Source organism: Chiloscyllium plagiosum, unplaced genomic scaffold (genome assembly GCF_037043375.1).
Source record: "Chiloscyllium plagiosum isolate Xiang-an unplaced genomic scaffold, Cpla_swu_hap1 HiC_scaffold_6, whole genome shotgun sequence".
Lineage (NCBI taxonomy): Eukaryota > Metazoa > Chordata > Chondrichthyes > Orectolobiformes > Hemiscylliidae > Chiloscyllium > Chiloscyllium plagiosum.
The window spans coordinates 94884355-94903524 of NW_028270144.1; the positions used below are offsets into that span (position 1 = coordinate 94884355).

The 19170-nt window shown below is 39.8% G+C and overlaps 1 protein-coding gene across 1 annotated transcript in view; it reads left to right on the plus strand.

Annotated features, from left to right (window-relative positions):
• brca2 (BRCA2 DNA repair associated) overlaps nt 1-19170 on the plus strand; it is a 137183-nt gene that overhangs the window by 67070 nt on the left and 50943 nt on the right. The window contains exons 16-19 of the mRNA XM_087988225.1: nt 3310-3497; nt 11875-12045; nt 15447-15846; nt 18562-18717. Of these exons, the coding sequence (XP_087844351.1) occupies nt 3310-3497; nt 11875-12045; nt 15447-15846; nt 18562-18717 (915 nt within the window). The remainder of the gene's footprint in view (nt 1-3309; nt 3498-11874; nt 12046-15446; nt 15847-18561; nt 18718-19170) is intronic.

Below are 19170 nucleotides of genomic sequence, written 5' to 3' on the forward strand. Positions count from 1 at the left end.
ATTGTCCGGTAGGTCTCTTTTATAGCTTTCTCCTCTCACCCTAAACTATGCCCTCTAGTTTTGGACTCCCCGACCCCAGGGAAAAGACTTTGTCTATTTATCCTACCCATGCCCCTCATAATTTTGTAAACCTCGATAAGATCACCCCTCAGCCTCCGATGCTCCAGGGAAAACAGCCCTAGCCTATTCAGCCTCTCCCTGTAGCTCAGATCCTCCAACCCTGGCAACATCCTTGTAAATCTTTTCTGAACCCTTTCAAGTTCCACAACATCCTTCCGATAGGAAGGAGACCAGAATTGCATGCAATATTCCAACAGTGGCCTAACCAATGTCCTGTACAGCTGCAACATGGCCTCCCGACTCCTGTACTCAATACTCTGACCAATAAAGGAAAGCATACCAAACGCCTTCTTCACTATCCTATCAACCTGCGACTCCACTTTCAAGGTGCTATGAACCTGCACTCCAAGGTCTCTTTGTTCAGCAACACTCCCTAGGACCTTAGCAGGACTTATACACTTAATGTTAAGATTTGCTTTCCCAAAATGCAGCACCTCGCACTTATCTGAATTAAACTCTATCTGTCACTTCTCAGCCCATTGGCCTATCTGGTCCAGATCCTGTTGTAATCTGAGGTAACCCTCTTCGCTGTCCACTACACCTCCAATTTTGGTGTCATCTGCAAACTTACTAACTGTACCTCTTATGCTCGCATCCAAATCATCTATGTAAATGACAAAAAGTAGAGGGCCCTGCACTGATCCTTGTGGCACTCCACTGGTCACAGGCCTCCAGTCTGAAAAACACTCCTCCACCACCACCCTCTGTCTTCTTACCTTTGAGCCAATTCTGTATCCAAATGGCTAATTCTCCATGTATTCCATGAGATCTAACCTTGCTAATCAGTCTCCCATGGGGAACCTTGTCGAATGCCTTACTGAAGTCCATATAGATCACATCTACTGCTCTGCCCTCATCAATCCTCTTTGTTACTTCTTCAAAAAACTCAATCAAGTTTGTGGGACATGATTTCCCACACACAAAGCCATGTTGACTATCCCTAATCAGTCCTTTCCTTTCCAAATACATGTACATCCTGTCCCTCACAATTCCCTCCAACAACTCGTCCACCACCGAGGTCAGGCTCGCTGGTCTATAGTTCCCTGGCTTGTCTTTACCGCCTTTCTTAAACAGTGGCACCACGTTTGCCAACCTCCAGTCTTCCGGCACCTCACCTGTGACTTTCGATGATACAAATATCTCAGCAAGAGGCCCAGCAATCACTTCTCTAGCTTCCCACAGAGTTCTCGGGTACACGTGATTAGGTTCTGAGGATTTATCCACCTTTAACCGTTTCATGACATCGAGCACTTCCTCCTCTGTAATCTGGACATTTTGCAAGATGTCACCATCTATTTCCCTACAGTCTATATCTTCCATATCCTTTTCCACAGTAAATACTGATGCAAGATATTCATTTAGTATCTCCCCTATTTTCTGTGGCTCCTTGCTGATCTTTGAGGGGTCCTATTCTCTCCCTAGTTACCCTTTTGTCCTTAATTTATTTGTAAAAACCCTTTGGATTCTCCTTAATTCTATTTGCCAAAGCTATCTCATGTCCCCGTTTTCCCCCAAGCTTTTCTTCTTATTCAAAAATAGCACTTGGATTGATTGGTTGCGTTGTGGTCATTGGGAAATGTACCTGAGCAGAGTTGTGCCCCAGCCTTTTATGTGTTTGGCCAAGGTCTGAGCATGTACTGCCTATTTCTAGGTGACAGGGCCCTGTGTTTGTATATACGGAGCTTCTTGCAAGTGTAAGTGAGCCATTTGCAAGCCTAACAAATTGGTTTAAATTATTTCAATTTTAAGTTGGTTGCTAGCATAATTCTTAGATTCTTCAGCAATCTCAAAATCACGTCTGTTGTTTGACACTGTTAGGGGTTTTACAGACATGACCTGCTGAGTATAGCTAATCTTCCTGTTGCAAACAAGCCCAAGGGATGAGCTATCTGATACAATCCACTTATTGGCGGTAGCAATCACTTGCCATTGAGTATGATTGTCCATCGAGGGAATTCTGTCTCTGGTCTTTGTGAGGCTGATGAGCCGATCCTAGAGTTGGATCTCCAACTGCACATTTGGCATTTCTCTGCACATCTCCCTGCACTCTGTTAGTCATTATGATATATGGTCCACATATCTGGCATCAAATCGATGCTGAAATTCATATAACTGATTACACATTTGTGGTAGGCAGAATGTACTTTTAGCTTAACAACTACATCTGTTGCTGAAGAATACCACTTGTGTTATTACTATACAGTAACAGTGAGAAATGGTTATCTTCACAAGTTGCTTAAACCTGTAGTGTAATTTTAAATAGACTGGGCACTTTTTGGGGTGGTTGTAGCCTTCGGCCATATTCGTGAGTTTGAGAGATACAGAAAGCAATGATTTGAAAGAGACTGCCATTATCCAGTTTTGTTGTACCATTTTTTTCGCATCAAATTTCACTAAGCGAATACCTCCACCCTATTTACGTGGTTTCCAATAAAGCTGAACCTTTGGTACCTGAAACAGAGGACTCCTTAACTTGTTAAATTGCCAGTTATGTGAATTCCCATGGCAACGTTTTGACTAGCGGTTGCTTTGCTTTGACAGTGTTGGGGTGGGGTGGATGGGACGGACAGGGGGAGCAGGTGGGGCAGGGGCAGATGACAGATGTGTTGGGCGGGGTTAAGGGTCAGACTTTCTCTGACTAACTGTCCAAAATGCCTGGTCATTGGTTCAATGTTGTCAAAACAGTAAAATTCAAATTCAATTGACTTTTACTATCTTGGGGCATAATTTAAACTGGTTGAACTCGAAAACAGTTGTTGTGAAAACAACTCAGTGTCTATGTTACAGTCAAAAATGTTACATCTTTCAATTTTTCAGCACATAGATGTTGCCATCTTTAACTCTCTCTCATATGTACAGTACACACCCTCAACTTCATAACACAAAAATTTAAACCTTCTCAGAAGAAAATCCAAAGTTGTGTTGTACTCTTTGGACTAGATTGCCATATGGCCCATGCTTGTAACTTGGTACACCTGGTTAGATTTGATCTTGAGGTTATAATGTAAGTGGTAGAACAGTAGACTAGCGGGAGAGCCTTGTAGAATTAATACCAAAGCCAGTGTTGTACTCTGATCAGAGGGACCTAAACCAATGGATAATATTTGAAGTGAAAATAGGACCAAGAAACAATTCAAAAATGACAATATATCAAATGGATTAGTAATTGAACTATCGTGTTTTCTCCAGCTATACACTTACGGAGTCAGCAGAGGTACTTTGAAGGTACGAGCAGAAAATGCCGAATCATTTCAGATCAACAGTCGAGAATTTTTCAGCGAGGAACTGGTTAAAGCTGGAAATGGATTGCAGCTTGCTGATGGTGGTAGGCTTATACCTGACGATAATGGAATGGCAGGAAAAAGTGAATTTTACAGGTTAGAGATATATAGCTATATTTTTCTTCAACATCAGATTAAAATTTTATTACAAATGTGCACTGACCATGTCTGCTGAAATTTAAATCCACCTTCTGGTTACCCATTCTGCAAGTTTGCACTGATTTTAATATGCTGTGGGAACTTGCAACACAGTATTTTAAAAGAGAAAATCTGATAGTCAACTTAAATTGTCCTAATATGACAAATATAATGACAAAGGGACGTAAGATGCTTGTCCACTTTTCGTCGGCAGATATTGACAGTTAAAGTAGTGAAAAAGAACAGAAAAATTTCAAAAATGACTTGACAATTCCATAAGGATTGGTTCATGTGACCCTTTTTGAGCCTGCTCTGGCCAGTGCAGTTAGATCATGGTGGATCTGATTTTAATGTCAACTTTAGATTCCTGCATATCCCTGACGATCATTATGCAAGTTGAAAATGTACTTGTGATTTGCCTTTGCCTTTGCCTTTGATTTCATTCAACTTTTCAGTACACTACATCATGACACTGAGGCAGACAGCTAAACTAAATTAGCCTCTTTCTACCCTCTGTATTAAAAGCACACTAAAATTAAACTATCAAAGAATCAGCACATTGGTTCTTAACCAGACTTTTGAATCAATCTCATGATTATGTAAATAATCATCTTCCAAACATCAATTTTGTATCTTGAACAAAAGACTTGCATATTTATTAAATGCACAATAACTTTAGCAGAGAGAAAACTAAACAGCACAGTACATCCATCAACGCCTTTAAATGCAGAAAATATGTTTCCAGGTCTCATTCACACAAAGGCAAACAGACAGTTAACACTGGATAAATAAAAGAAAATAACAAAGCTGGCTAAATTTCTTAAGTATCTTTCACAATGTATTGTTGCACAGGCATAGATAGGTAATTCTTCATTGGTTTTCTGGAACTGCCAATCACAGTCACCTTCTTAGTCTGCCCAACAAAAGGCAGCAAGTTGGCACTCTGTTTTCTATTATTTGCGCTTCCAAAAAGCAGTGTAACAGATTAGGCAAGGAGCTTTCAAATCTTCGTGCTGTCTTGTCATCAACCAAGCTAGTCTACTCTGAAAAGACAGATTCAACTGAATGTCTTCCTCATGGCTTAATTACCATTCAGCAACAACCATTTGCTTGAACACAGCATCTCTTCCAGGCTTGCTGGAACCAATTCCCAGGTGCTGACCTCATTAATGGCCTACTTCAACTATCTGTATAAACACCGTGCTCTTTGTGAGGTTATTGTATCTGTTGGAACTGTTTTAACCGTGACCTAGCCTGCAATTTGCCTCCAGGCTTGCACCCTCAAACAAAGCTTGGTTAGTCTGTTCTTTTCTTTTTATCGCAAACTGTTTCAATATCTGCAAATTATTCTTAGCTTACGACTCCCAGTTCGGAGCTTCAAACCAAAATTAAGAAATATAAAATTATAAAAGTACTGAAACATCAGCTAGGGTTCTAACAATTGATGAAACCATTTCATCTAATTCTTCCAAGTGAAGATTGTTCTGTGTCGCTGTTGCTTAGCATTGACTGCATCTTTAAAACTTTATTGATATTTATGATCTGTCTTGAAAATGCACTTGGTCCAGCAGAGCAGAATCTAGTTATGTTCATTCTCAATGTGTTCCTCCTCCTAATCTCCAATTAGATCTTTCAATTCACCTCCTGTATTGCCCTATTCCATCTCCGTACTGCAACATTAAACCTCACTTGAAGTGCACAATTGTTATCTGCTTCAGTCATTGTAGGGCATGTTCTATGTTCTCGGCACTTTGTCTCCTGTAATCTCGAATGAAACTCTTATCTATCCTGTGTTAGTAAAGATGTCTTTATGTACTCATTTTTTTTTTTAAGTTGTGCCATTTCACCAAGACTGAGAATCTCCTATTTCTTGGACAACTCTTCTAAGGTACAAGGTATAGGAAACACCTCTGCTTATTCAATAATCTAAAAATGTCCTCTTCATTTCTCTTTCTCTCTCTCTCTCTCTCTCTCTCTCTCTCTCTCTCACTCGCTCACTCGCACACTCGCACACTCGCACACTCGCACACTCGCACACTCACACTCTCACACTCTCACACACTCACACACTCACACACTCTCACACTCTCACACTCACACACTCACACTCACACTCTCTCACTCTCTCACTCTCTCACTCTCTCACTCTCTCACTCTCTCACTCTCTCACTCTCTCACTCTCTCACTCTCTCACTCTCTCACTCTCTCACTCTCTCACTCTCTCTCTCTCTCTCTCTCTCTCTCTCTCTCTCTCTCTCTCTCTCTCTCTCTCTCTCACACTCTCTCTCTCTCTCTCACACTCTCTCTCTCTCTCTCTCTCACACTCTCTCTCTCTCTCTCTCTCACACACTCTCTCTCTCTCTCTCTCTCACACACTCTCTCTCTCTCTCTCTCACACACTCTCTCTCTCTCTCTCTCTCTCACACTCTCTCTCTCTCTCTCTCTCTCTCACACACTCTCTCTCTCTCACACTCTCTCTCTCTCTCTGTTTACTTTCCTATTTTCTATTACAGACTTGCAGCACTATTTAAATTAATGGAATAGTGATAAGATCATGAGAAATAAGAACGAATAGGCATAGAGAGGACTTTAATGAGAAGTGGAGAAGAGTTCATTAGGTGGATACTTGGCTTACAACACAAAAAGATATGGAGGTATTACAGGGCAGTTCTTTTGTTAATGATTCCACAGTGGGACAAGAAAGGTCAAAGTGTGCAAGCATAAAACAGAATACACTCAGTGGAGAGAAAAGTTAAAAAGGCAAAATTAATGACTATTAACTGAAATGTACATAGTATTCAAAACAAAATAAATTAAAAGGCACAAAGGAAGGGCGATGCATTCAACCTTATTGCCATTACAGAGATATGATTTTAAAGAGACCAAAGCTAGGGAATAAATATTGGTGAATATAAACAAAATTTCTTTCACTAGAAAAGAACTAGTAGGGAAACTAATGGGGGCTAAAGGCAGATAAACACCCAGGACCCAATGGGCTGTATCCTAGGATTTTCAAGGGAATAACAGTAGAGACAGTAGATGGGCTGGTAGTTGTCTCCCAAGAAATTATCAAAAATTTCTTTTAAATTTCAATGACTGTAGGCCCAATCTCTCAAGTCCATGGCATTAGGAGTAGTATATTTAGTATGAATAATGAGTTGTTTAATTAATAGAAGACGAGAGTTTGGTTAAAGAAGGCATTTTCAGGATGTCAAGCCTTAATGAATGGAATGCCATGGGGGTTAGTGCTAGGGTCACAGTTGAATGCAATATTTATCAATGGACTGAATGACAGAAGTGAATGTACAATTGTCAAGTTTGCAGTGAGGCAAAAATAGGTCAAAAGGTAAGTATTGAGGATGACAATGTCTATAGAGGGATATAGAAAGGTTAAGTGGGTGGGCAAAATCTTGGAATATATTGTGGGAGAATGTAAGCTTTTGTCTTTGCCAGGAAGAATAGGAGAGCTAAATATTATTTAAATGAGGACAAACTGCCGAAAGCTGCAGTTTGGAGGGATTTGGGGGTCTTCGTGCATATCCAGTTTTAGCTGATAATAGAAAAGGCAAATAAACTGTTAGCCTTTATTTCAAAGGGAATGGAGTCTAAAAATAGCAAAGTCCTGTATAAATACTTCAAAGCACTAATCGGTCAACATTTATAACACTGAATACTTTTGGTGCCCGAATGAAACATACTAGTAATGGAGACAATTCAGAGAAGATTCACTATGGTTGATTCTGGTATGAGGATTTTCCTTATGAGGAGACATTGAGTCGAATGGCCTAGTACTCATTGGGGTTATAAATAAGAGGTGGCCATACTGAAACTTTTAAAATTCTTAGAGGACTTGACATGGTAGGTGGATAAAGTCTAGGACCAGAGATCTCATCTCAGAAAAGGGTCGCCCATTCAAGACTGAGGTTGGGGAAGAATTTTTTTCTGAGGGTAGACAGTCTGTGGAATTCTTTATCAAAGAAGGCTGTAAAGTGTTATCGTGAAATATATTCCAGGATGATAGAGTGGGATTTTTATTCTGTAAGGGAAGTTAATGTGTGGCAATACAGCAGGAAGTGGATTTGAGGATTATCAGATTAGCTATGATCTCATGGAATGGGGGAGCAAATTTGGTTGACTGAATTTGTTATTGACTTGCCTTCAAGTAGCTGTATCCAGTTCATTTTTGCCTGATCATGTCTTTATAAAACTTTTTCCTTCCTCCAGTTTAGAACTGCTTCTCTTGTTGTCTTTGTCCAATTGAATAAGAATGCTAAATTTAATATTATTATATTCATTATCTCCAAACTGGACACCCGTTGCTGCTTCATCCCGTTGCCTGACTTTATTTCATAAGACTAAATCAAGAATTGTGCCCTCTGTTATTGGGCTTATTACATGTTGGCTAAAAATGTTCTGAATATGCAGTCAGTTCCGCTATTACGTGGTAGTACCGTTCTTGTGCAATCACATGTTATAAGAAAATCACATAATAGAAACACCCATTAAACGAATGACACCAGAATCGCATTATATCCAATGCACGCTTTAAAAATTCACACTAGAGAAATAATGTCCCCAATTAGTCAATCGTGTTATAGCAAATTAGCATTTGTGAAATGTGCATTATAACAGAACGACCTATAGTTTAAGAATATTATGACCTCTAAACCTTTGAAATGGTTTCAAGTTTCAATTGATAATCGGGTCATTGCATACCCTAATTATTAAGGTTATATTTTTTCTGCACTTAGAAATTAACCCATGTGTTTGCTCCTTGAACTTTCTTCACTGTATGTGGGTCAAAAGTACACACCAAGCGGTGTTGTTATAATCCTGGGCAGCACAGTGGCTCAGTGGTTAACACTGCTGCCTCACAGTGCTAGGGACCCGGGTTCAATTCCAGGTTCGGGCGACTGTCTGCATGGAGTTTGCACATTCTCCCCATGTCTGTGTGGGTTTCCTCTGGGTGCTCCAGTTTCCTCCCACAGACCAAAGATGTGCAGGTTAGGTGAATTGGCCATACTAAATTGCCCGTTGTGTTTAGGGATGTGTGGGTGAGGTGCATTAGTCTGGTAAATGTAGTGTGATAGGGTAGGAGAATGGGTCTGGCTGGGTTACTTTTGGTGTATCGGTGTGGATTGTGTGTCCAAAGGGCCTGTTTCCAGACTGTAGGGATTCTCTTTTTCTGTGAAAACTGAGCTTGCACTTTCAAATCTTCAAATAATGTCTTCACAGTTCTAGCCTGGCATTTCTCATCTAAAAGTTTCAAGCTAAAACCTTTGCACTGATGTAACCTATTCCTTAACTTTCCTTAACTAACTCCTTTCTGTGAATAAACTCTTTCATGCATTTAACTTCAATCATGACTTGTGCAAAAGCTTTCCAAGCTATGGATTTTTCCCATAAGCAAAATGAAAATTCCTGATTCTTCTTAACTAAAGCAAACTAATGGCACTCAATGTTTATTCTGTCCACTCGTAAAACACTCACATTGCAAACAAATTCCCATTGTCACTCAGGGACTCCCCATCTCATACTACCTTTTTTTGCCTTTGAGGTCAACTTAAATGTCATCATTTGATGCTTAATTCGGTATATTGCTCTTCTCCCAGCGGTAATTAATTCTTGTTATGGCTGAGGGGTAGCAAGCCAGATGAAATCAAGCTTGCTAACATTGGATTCACATTACAATGAAATGAAAACATTTGATGACCCTCAAAATATCCCAGTTGTTTCTAAACCGACTTGAATAAAACAGATATCAGACAACAAGTTTATAACTTAATCAGAAATTAACAATATATTGTTAATACTCTAACTTCAGTGGAGCAAAGCTAAACAATGAGATAATCTAATTAATGACTGTGATTTAAACCCAATCTTCTTTGATTATAACTTCCATTCTCTGTCAGACAGACATCAGTAAGGGATAAGTTAGAAAGAAAAGAAGCATTGAAATTTGTATCAGTTTGATAATGGTTTCAGTACCATGTTTTAACAGGATCCTTGAACAATACATTGCATTACAGGCCACGTGGAACTCTAACTTGTTTGAATTCCGAAGTCATCAGTCAAAGCAAACAGCTTCCATCTGGCTCCAAGGAATATACACTTGCAGATCATACTGTTATAATGTGCATTTCATCAACACAAATTTGGTGTGATGCAATTGACGCATTGGGAATGCTGTTTCTACAGTGCAAACTTTTAAAAACATATGTTGGCTGTTTCTAAAGCACAATTTTTCTATATTGCAGAGTTGCACAAGAATGCAACCATCACATTATAGGAGAACTGACCATTTATTATAAACTGGGATTCTTTACTCGGGCATTCAATAACCCTTTAACTGAATATAAAGCTAGAGACAGTAAAAGTCAAACACAACTTCCCAGTCCAGTAGCATCTAAGCATGCATCTTTTTGTCCCCAAAACCCAGTCAAAATCCAATTAATCTATAGTTTCTCTTTTTATCAAAATTTTCCCTCTGACTGGCTGGCTAGTGCCTTGAATGACCAATGCAGCATCCAATCAGCTGCCAGTCCTTAAACCTAACACCTTCAGGAGCTGAAACAGCTGCAGTATTCTTAGAATGATAATTAATCTTCAGTGACCTTTACAGGCCCCCTCCCAAATGCCAGTGTCACTTTGGTGAAAGTGAGGACTGCAGATGCTTGGAGATTAGAGTTGAGAGTATGGTGCTGAAAAAGCCCAGCAGGACAGGCAGTATCCCAGGAGCAGGAAAATTGACTTTTCGGGCACAAGCCCTTCATCGATTTTTCTACTCCTCTGATTAGAACTGCAACTGCAATAATGGATTGTAGGTCGCGTTTTTTGTAATGGCAAAAATGTTAAATGAACTGTCCTACAATTTGTGCTTTCTGTCTCCATTTTACATTAAATAGTGGTATGATATAACTTATCTGGCAAATATGTAGCGCAGTACGTGAATTTCAGTGCCAGTATCTGCTAGGTATTTAGCCACGTCTCAAAGACTGACGGATTATATTGAACAACGTGTGCCTTCTGGCTTTTGACACAAATAAGGCATTGACTACATAGTCTACACTTGCAAAACTTGCAACATAGTATCCTGCTTTAAACGTGATTTTATAATTGTACAAAATTTGCTAAATAATCCTGAGGGCCCTGTTCTTTACGGCCAAAAAAGTGTATACATTCTGGGGTGTAGGTTTGCCCGCTGAGCTGTAGGTTTGATATCTAGACGTTTCATTACCTGGCTAGGTAACATCATCAGTGGCGACCTCCAAGTGAAGCAAAACACATAAATAGAAAGCAGGAGACAACAGCTTCGCTTCACTTGGACGTCGCCACGTATGATGTTACCTAGCCAGGTAATGAAACGTCTGGATATCAAACCTACAGCTCAGCGAGCAAACCTATACCCTAAACCCCAACCTGAGCTACAAATCTTGTATACATTCTGCCTGCTTTATTTCAACAAGCTATGTCAGCCATTTGCTGGTTAATTTCTCAGGGCAGTGCCTTGACCAATCAAGGTGAACCTGTCTGATCTGAAATTTTGGCAAGGCTTGGCAGTTAACTGTCAATTTTCACTAACTGATGCATTGTCCAAGGCAATGCCTCCACCAATCAAGACTCCACTTGCCAAACAATTAGCGCTATTCTTTTGTGCAATAAATGTACTGTTTTTCCTTTTACTTTGGTATCACTCAGTGGAGAAAGTGAGGACTGCAGATGCTGGAGATCAGAGTCGATAGGTCAGGCAGCATCCGAGGAGCAGACGAATTGATGTTTTGGGCATAAGCTCTTCATCAGAAATGATTCCTGATGCAGGGCTGATGCCAAAAATGTCCATGATGCTGCTTGACTTGCTGTGCTTTTCCAGCGCTACACTCTCGATCACTCACAACTTGTCCTAATGAAAGACTGAAAGCTTGCACAGAATGTGTATTTCTTAGTAATACTTGTGTGTGTTCTGAGTCATGCTGTTGAGTCAGCATTGTAACTGTAACAACTATAATAATACTGCACTATCTGTTATAACTAATAGTAATAATAAAAAATACAAATAATCTGGACTTTTCTTCCGAATGCATTTATTAATATTTAAACCTTTAAAAGATGCCTGTATCATTAGTGACTTCTAAAATCAATTCTGTGCTTCCCTTGTTTATATGGTAAACAAATGTGAGAAATTAAAAGCTAAGATATTTTGGATGGGTTTTGTGAATCATGGGCTCTTTCAGGGATGTTGTTTACCAAAGCTACACTATCTCAGGGAAACTTAATCATGTGGTCTAACAATGTACTGTAATTTGATCAATTTCTTTCTCTCCCACCACTCTCGCAGAGCTCTTTTAGATTCTCCTGGTGTAGATCCCAGATTAATTAATGAAGCTTGGGCCTACAATCATTATAAATGGTTAGTGTGGAAATTTGCAGCAATGGAGATAGCATTCCCCAAAGAGTTTGGTGGCAGGTGCCTGACACCAGAAGCAATTCTTCTGCAACTTAAATACAGGTATACTCTACTTCACCTCTGTATATCTTGTTTATAGCTATGTAGTTTATAAAAACAAATTACTGAATGCCATTCCATATCCTATCAGAGAACTTTGTGTGGCTGTATTTTTCCTGCCCAAAAAAAGGAAATAATTTGAGTAAGTTAAAAGAAACTCAGAACTGTTCAAATGCAGAAGTAGACTATTTGTCCCATTATACTTGCACCTATTCTGTTATCTAGTTCTAATCTCCTAACTTCACACCATATCCCTGAAAATCAGTTCTATCCCAAGTTAAAAATCACACAATACCAGATTATAGTCCAACAGGTTTATTTGGAAGCGCTAGCTTTCGGAGTGCTGCTCCTTCATCAGGTGGTTGTGGAGTATAAGATTTAAGACAGAATTTATAGCAAAAATTTACAGTGTGATGTAATTGAAATTATATATTGAAAAAGACCTGGATTGTTTCAGTCTCTCATCTTTTAGAATGACCATGTTGGTTTCAGTTCTTTCATATGTATATTCCAGAACATTTTTTAAAAAGTTACATTCTCAAGTGAACTTTAACAATAGGTGCTATGTTGGCCCAGATAATGCATTGAATGTGTGAGGGTGCCCTGTGTGAGGCTGTCTGGGTGCACCCCAATATACCGACATTTTCATGCATCTATTCGAATAAGAGATCTCTGCAGGATCTCCAACCAACACTATACACCAGGTATATTGACGACATTTCTTTCCTCTGGACCCATGGCGAGGAGTCACTGAAACAACTGCACAGTTATATCAATGAGTTTCATTCCCCCCCCCCATCAAACTCACCATGGCTACTCTCTAGTATCTGTCTCATTCTTGGACACATGCATCTCCATTAAGGATAGGCACCTCAGCGCTTCGCTCTACCCCAAACCCACTGATAACCTCATGATGCTACACTTCTCCAGCTTCCACCTGAAACACATTAAACAGCTATCCCCAATGCATACACAGAACCTGTTCAGATGTGGAGGAATATGACGGGCATTTGGATGCCCTCATTAGAATGGTGTTTGAAGCTTAACTCATTGACTGCCAGTTCCATTGTGCTACAGCAAAAAACCGTAATGACCATCTCAAGAGACAGACACAAGCTACAGCTGACAGAGTACCCTTCGTTGTCCAGTACTTCCCAGGAGCTGAGAAACCACGCCATGTTCTTCGCAGCCTGCAACATATTATCAATGAGGGTGAGCACCTCGCCAAGACCTTCCCCCCCCGTCTCCATTTCAAACCTTTAAATAGCCACCAAACCTCAAACAGATCATTGTTTGCAGCAAACTGCCCAACTTTCAGAACACCACCATACAACCTTGTCACAGTAGATGCTGCACGACATGTCAGAGTGTTCAAACAGATACCACTATTACGCATGAGGTCACCACCCACCATGTACATGGCAGGAACTCATGTGACTCGGCCAACGTTGTCTATCTCGTATGTTGAAGGCAAGGATGCCCCAAGGCATGAGGCATTGGTGAGGCCGAGCAGAGGCTACGGCAATTAATCAATGGACACTGCACAACATTCAACAGACAGAAGTGTTCCCTCCCAGTCGGAGAACGCTTCAGCGGTCTGGGACATTTGACCTCAGACTTTTGGGTGACCATCCTCCAAGGCGGGCATCGGGACAGGGAACAACGCAAAGTGGCCGAGCAGAGGCTGATAGCAAAGTTTGGTACTTATGGGGATGGCCTCAACTGGGACATGGAGTTCATATCACACTACAGGTGACCCCACTGCACTGCATGCACTCTCAAGTACACAGTTACAGAACGCACATAGACACACGCCGACAGACCCTCTGTCATGTATAAACTCTCTCTCATATGCTAACACATACATTCCTACGCATTCTCACGCACCCTCTCGCAGACTTATATCCCTTTACACTCTCACTCACTCGTATGCACATACACACACTCTCACAGACACTTATCCTGCCCCCGCACATGCACACACATATAAGTTTGTGGGTGAATTTGTGCTTGCAGAACTACATTTTATTTTACTCAAAAACGGCATGAATCCATGTAAGACTCTGTAAATCCCTTTTGTAGATTAGAATCCATCTGAACATTGGGGCACAAACATCCTCACACAGGGCACCTCACACCTTCATTGCATTATCTGGGCCAACATGGCACCTATTGTTAAAGTTCGTTTGAGAATGTAACTTTAAAAAACATTCTGGGATTTACATGTGAAAGAACTGAAACCAACATGCCCATTCTAAAAGATGAGAGACTTCACAAACAATCCAGGTGTTTTTCAACATATAATTTCAGTTATATCACACTGTAAACTTCTACCATAAATTCTGTGTTCTATGATCTTATATTTCACAACCACCTGATAAAGGGGCAGCGCTCCAAAACTTAGTGCTTCCAAATAAACCTGTTGGACTATAACCTGAGATTGTGTGATTTTAAACCTTGTACACCCCATTCCAACACCAGCACCCCCAAATCAGTTCTATCCAAATAATTATCCAGTGCTCTCTTAATGCCTCAATTGACTCCACCATAGGGAGTGCATTTCATACCTTGCTTGCTGTGTGAAAACACTTTTTTTCCTCTCCCTTGCTTCATTTGCACAACACTTTAAAAGCCCTAAGAACTTTGAAATGCATGCTACCTATTGTGTCCATAAAATGTTCCAAAATGCATCATATTTGCTGAATTACTCTTGAAGAGGAGTCATTGTTAAGGAGACATAAGAAAAATTGTACAATTTAACTATTTAGGTAAAACAGTTTTGAAATGAAGTAATGGACTATTCCAGAGTACAAATTCAAGTGTTCTAATCTTCTATTAGCATACCCATAGATAATAAGATTCACAGATTTTATTCTTTTGGAAACCTTTATTTACATTGACCATAACATTTATTAATCTCTACCCCCATGTTATCTTAATGACCAAAAATACATTTGAATACAAATTTCACTTTGACTTCAACTTTTAACTGACTGCAGGACTCCGATGTAATGGGATAAGTTTACAGAAGTGAAGAATAAACTTGACTAATGCAAACGCCATTTCTGTCGCGAAGGTCATGATGCTTTATCCCACATCCTGATTTTATTTGATATCCTCCTCCTCCACCCAGTTTAAATGGGATTGTCTCTACACAGTTCCACTCCTGCAGATACAAATGAATAGTTCCCACCCATACATCACTTATGCTTATGATTTCATATTTCTAGTTATCCTTTGCAAGGACTTATTTCCTCTAATTTCTTTTGGTTATTCTAGTATATGGAGAGAAAATACAAGGATATATTTTGAATAAGTGTTTTTGTTTTGAAGCAATGAATTTTGTGTTGCTATTCAAAAGTATTAAGCTGTGCAAATGTAACTTTCTAATTTTGGCATTGTAGGTATGATGTAGAGATTGATCAGTGTTATCGATCTGCCTTGAAAAAAATTATGGAAAGGGATGATGTGGCAGCAAAAACACTTGTGGTTTGTATTTCTAAGATAATATCAATGGGAACAAAATCATCTCAAAATAACCCAGATCTTGATGATGCAACTAAACAGTCAAAAACTGTAACTGACAAGTGCATCATCGAAGCAAAGAAGGTTGTGCACTTTGGAGTTGTTGAAGTCACTGATGGCTGGTACGGAATTAAGGCCCTTCTGGATCTTCCACTCACATCACTTCTGCAGAAAGGAAGACTTGTAGTTGGTCAAAAAATCATTGTCCATGGGGCAGAGCTTATTGGGTCACCGGATGCTTGTACACCGCTGGAAGCTCCAGAATCACTAATGATAAAAGTAAGGGGAAAGCATACATTTTTGTGGTAATTATATTTTAATATATGCTTTGTTTTATGACATTCTGATAAGTAATTTTTGTCTGTGAGAGATAGGTAAGCATCACTTTTTTTTTTCTGTTTATCCAACTAATCCAATAACTCCTACTGAAAGATTAGGAGCATTTTCAGACAAGAAGGGGTTGGTTTGGGTGCATGAGTGGAGTTAAATACTCAAAAAAAAAAGATGTCAAGTTAGAACTCTCATGTCATCCTGACCTCTTCAGGTTTCACCTGGAACTAGGTTTGAGGAAAGAGCTTAGACCAATTGGGTAAGTTATTTAAATGTTTGAATAGCTCATAAAATTCTTTTAAATAAGGATTCTGGCTTGAACAATCAGCAGACCTATTTCTAAACTGTCATTAGGGTCACCTGAGACAATTGTACAGTGGGAAATACTACTTCAACGAAAATGACGGGTTGGGAAGGATGGTCAGGGAAACTAAGGAACGACAGCCAGAGCCAAGGTGAGAAGCTGTTACTGAAAGCACTGCTTTTCAGACTGCACTTGACAGGTGATTATCACCTTCGTCAAAATCTTCACCCATCTTGGTCTTCACTCACCTTCAGTTTCATTTTACTGCAGACTTAGTATAGCACAACATCTGCAATTGAAGCTCTAGCTTCCACCTTTGACAAGGAGCAGAAGTAATACCAGCTATCTTGATCTCAGGCACATGCAATACGTGTATGGGTGAAATTTAGATTAAGCCTTAAAGAAGCAAACCACTCTTTCCCCCCCCCCCCCCCCCCCCCCCAACATAGGATCTGTAGGCTTAAGAACATGTCTAAGTTGTGAACACCAGTGCATCAGCAAACTTGGGTTTCACAGCGTGTCATTTCTAATTGCACCCTAGAACAAGACTACCTTCTTAGTGAATAAAGTAGGCACGTATTCTCTGTAGCTATTAAGGCTCCTTTAATGGAGCACCATGAGAGTTGCCATTGGGGAAAACATGGTAACCATGTGAAAACAGCATAAAGAGTGCACTGTGACACCAATGATCCGCCCTTTCCACGACCACCTTCTCCTCAAAGTGTGGCAGAGGTTGCAGAAGCTGCATTGGACTGCATGACCACCTATGGACTCACCCTGAGAGTGCAAGAACGTCCATCCCCCTTTGAGGGACTGCCAAATAATGATGATGATGATGTCTCTTATGGAAGAGCTCTCCCCTCCCCCAATCCTTAAGATGCCTTTTGTCTCTTGTCTCCTTTTTTTAAAGTTGTATGCTCTGTTTCACAAGACGACAAAGCGGAGAGCCAGGAAAACGATTGTTCTGAATCGTTTTCTAGTTAAATACATAATTGTTTGATTTTTAGATATGCACTAGTGGAACTAACTGTCCAGTATAGGTCCCACAAATGTGTGTTCAGTGTTTATAGTGCCTTTCCAAGGAAAGTTTCTGGAGTATTTTAAAAATGCAGCTAGTTCACTAATATCCTTCAATGAAAGGAATCTGCTTTCACTACTCTGGTCACGTTATGGTATGGACTCCCAACACACTTGTTTTGTTAGTCATCCAAATCCCAGGGAGAAAGCTCATCGTATGAATATTGCTAGGGAATTTCATTAAATTGATAAGCAATGTTAGTGGTACATTCTTTTGTTTGTTTCTTTTTGCTTTCCTGTTACTAGCAAGGCCAACATTTGTTGTCCATCTCTAATTGCCCTTGAACTGAATGGCTTGCTTGGCTCTTTCCCAGGGCAGTTAAGAGTCAGTCTCATGTTGGCTGGACCAGGTAAGGATAGCAGATTTCCTTCCTAATGAAGACATTAGTAAGCAAGAAGGATTTAAAAAAAAATAAAATACAGCTTTGGTTTTATGACCATCGTTATTGATTGTTATCACAAGCTGCAATGTTAAGATTTGAACCATTGTCTGTAGTAGCCTCTGGATTTCTATTCCAGTAACGTTACTGCTACACCACCATCTTCCTTTCACATAACGTCTGCTGAAAGATGTTGTACAGCATTTAACAGGCCACTTAGTCTAACCAATGCACATCAATTTTTATCTTCCACATTTCCTAAAAAAGGTACACCGTCACAATTCATAGATCTTCTATCTGCTAGTACTGTGACTCCAGGGTGTCCTGTTTCCCTTCTCTGTAGTTGTAAAGCATACTACAAATCTCCAACGTTTGAATATGATATTCCGCATTCATTGCTTTAGAATATTTCCAGACGATAATGAATTGTCCTTGCATGCAAATGCCAACTAAATTACAATGGAGCAAACGGTGGCTAAATACCAATGGTATGATATGATAGAACATGTGATTAAGTTGACTACCTGTGAGCAAGGTAATTTTATTCATCATTACACCTTATGAAATAAATTTTGACAAATAAATCAGTTTGCCTATATGATCTTTTAAAATAATGTCAATAAGTAAAACTGAACTATTGTGCGTAAAATCCGAATCGGTCCGTTTAGTCAGCTATCTGAATGACTGGTTTGTGACACAGAGTGGTGCTGAGAGCAAAGGTTCCATATCTGCTGAGGTTACCCAAGAAGGTTCTCCGCCCTTTGCCTGAGGCATGGTCACCCTCCGGTTAAACCGCCACCTGTCGTGTTTCTCTAATGAGAAAGCAGCGCTCTGGTCCTCTGGGACTATGGTGACTTTGCTTAATTAAAATTTCAATATAATAATCCATGTTTTCTGATTTAGATTTCAGCCAATGGTACCAGATCAGCTCGATGGTATGCTAAGCTAGGATTTCACCGTGATCCTCGACCTTTCCCATTACCAATATCTTCTCTGTTTAATGAAGGTGGAATGGTTGGTTGTGTTGATGTAATTGTTGTTCGAGTTTACCCTATGCAGGTATGGAAGATTACACAAGATTAGTAAAATTTTTTTGTAGATGAAGACTTATCAAATAATATTATTAGATATCACTGTATACATTTTGATAAATTGCTTAGGAGAGGAGTGCTTTTTTTTTGGCAATGTGTGTTAGTATTAATTGTATTGTACTTGAAGCAGATATTATCAGAGAATTCACTTAGAGTCATAGAGATGTACAGCACAGAAACAGACCCTTTGGTCCAACTCGTCCATGGATATCCTAACCTAATCTAGTCCCATTTGCTATCACTCTAACCCTTTCTGTTCATGTACCCATCCTGATGCCTTTTAAATGCTGCAATTGTGCCAGCCTCCACCACTTCCTCTGGCAGCTCATTCCATACACATATCACCCTTAGCATGAAAAAGTTGCCCCTTAGGTCTCTTTTATATCTTTCCCCTTCATCCTTAACCTATGCCCTCTAGTTC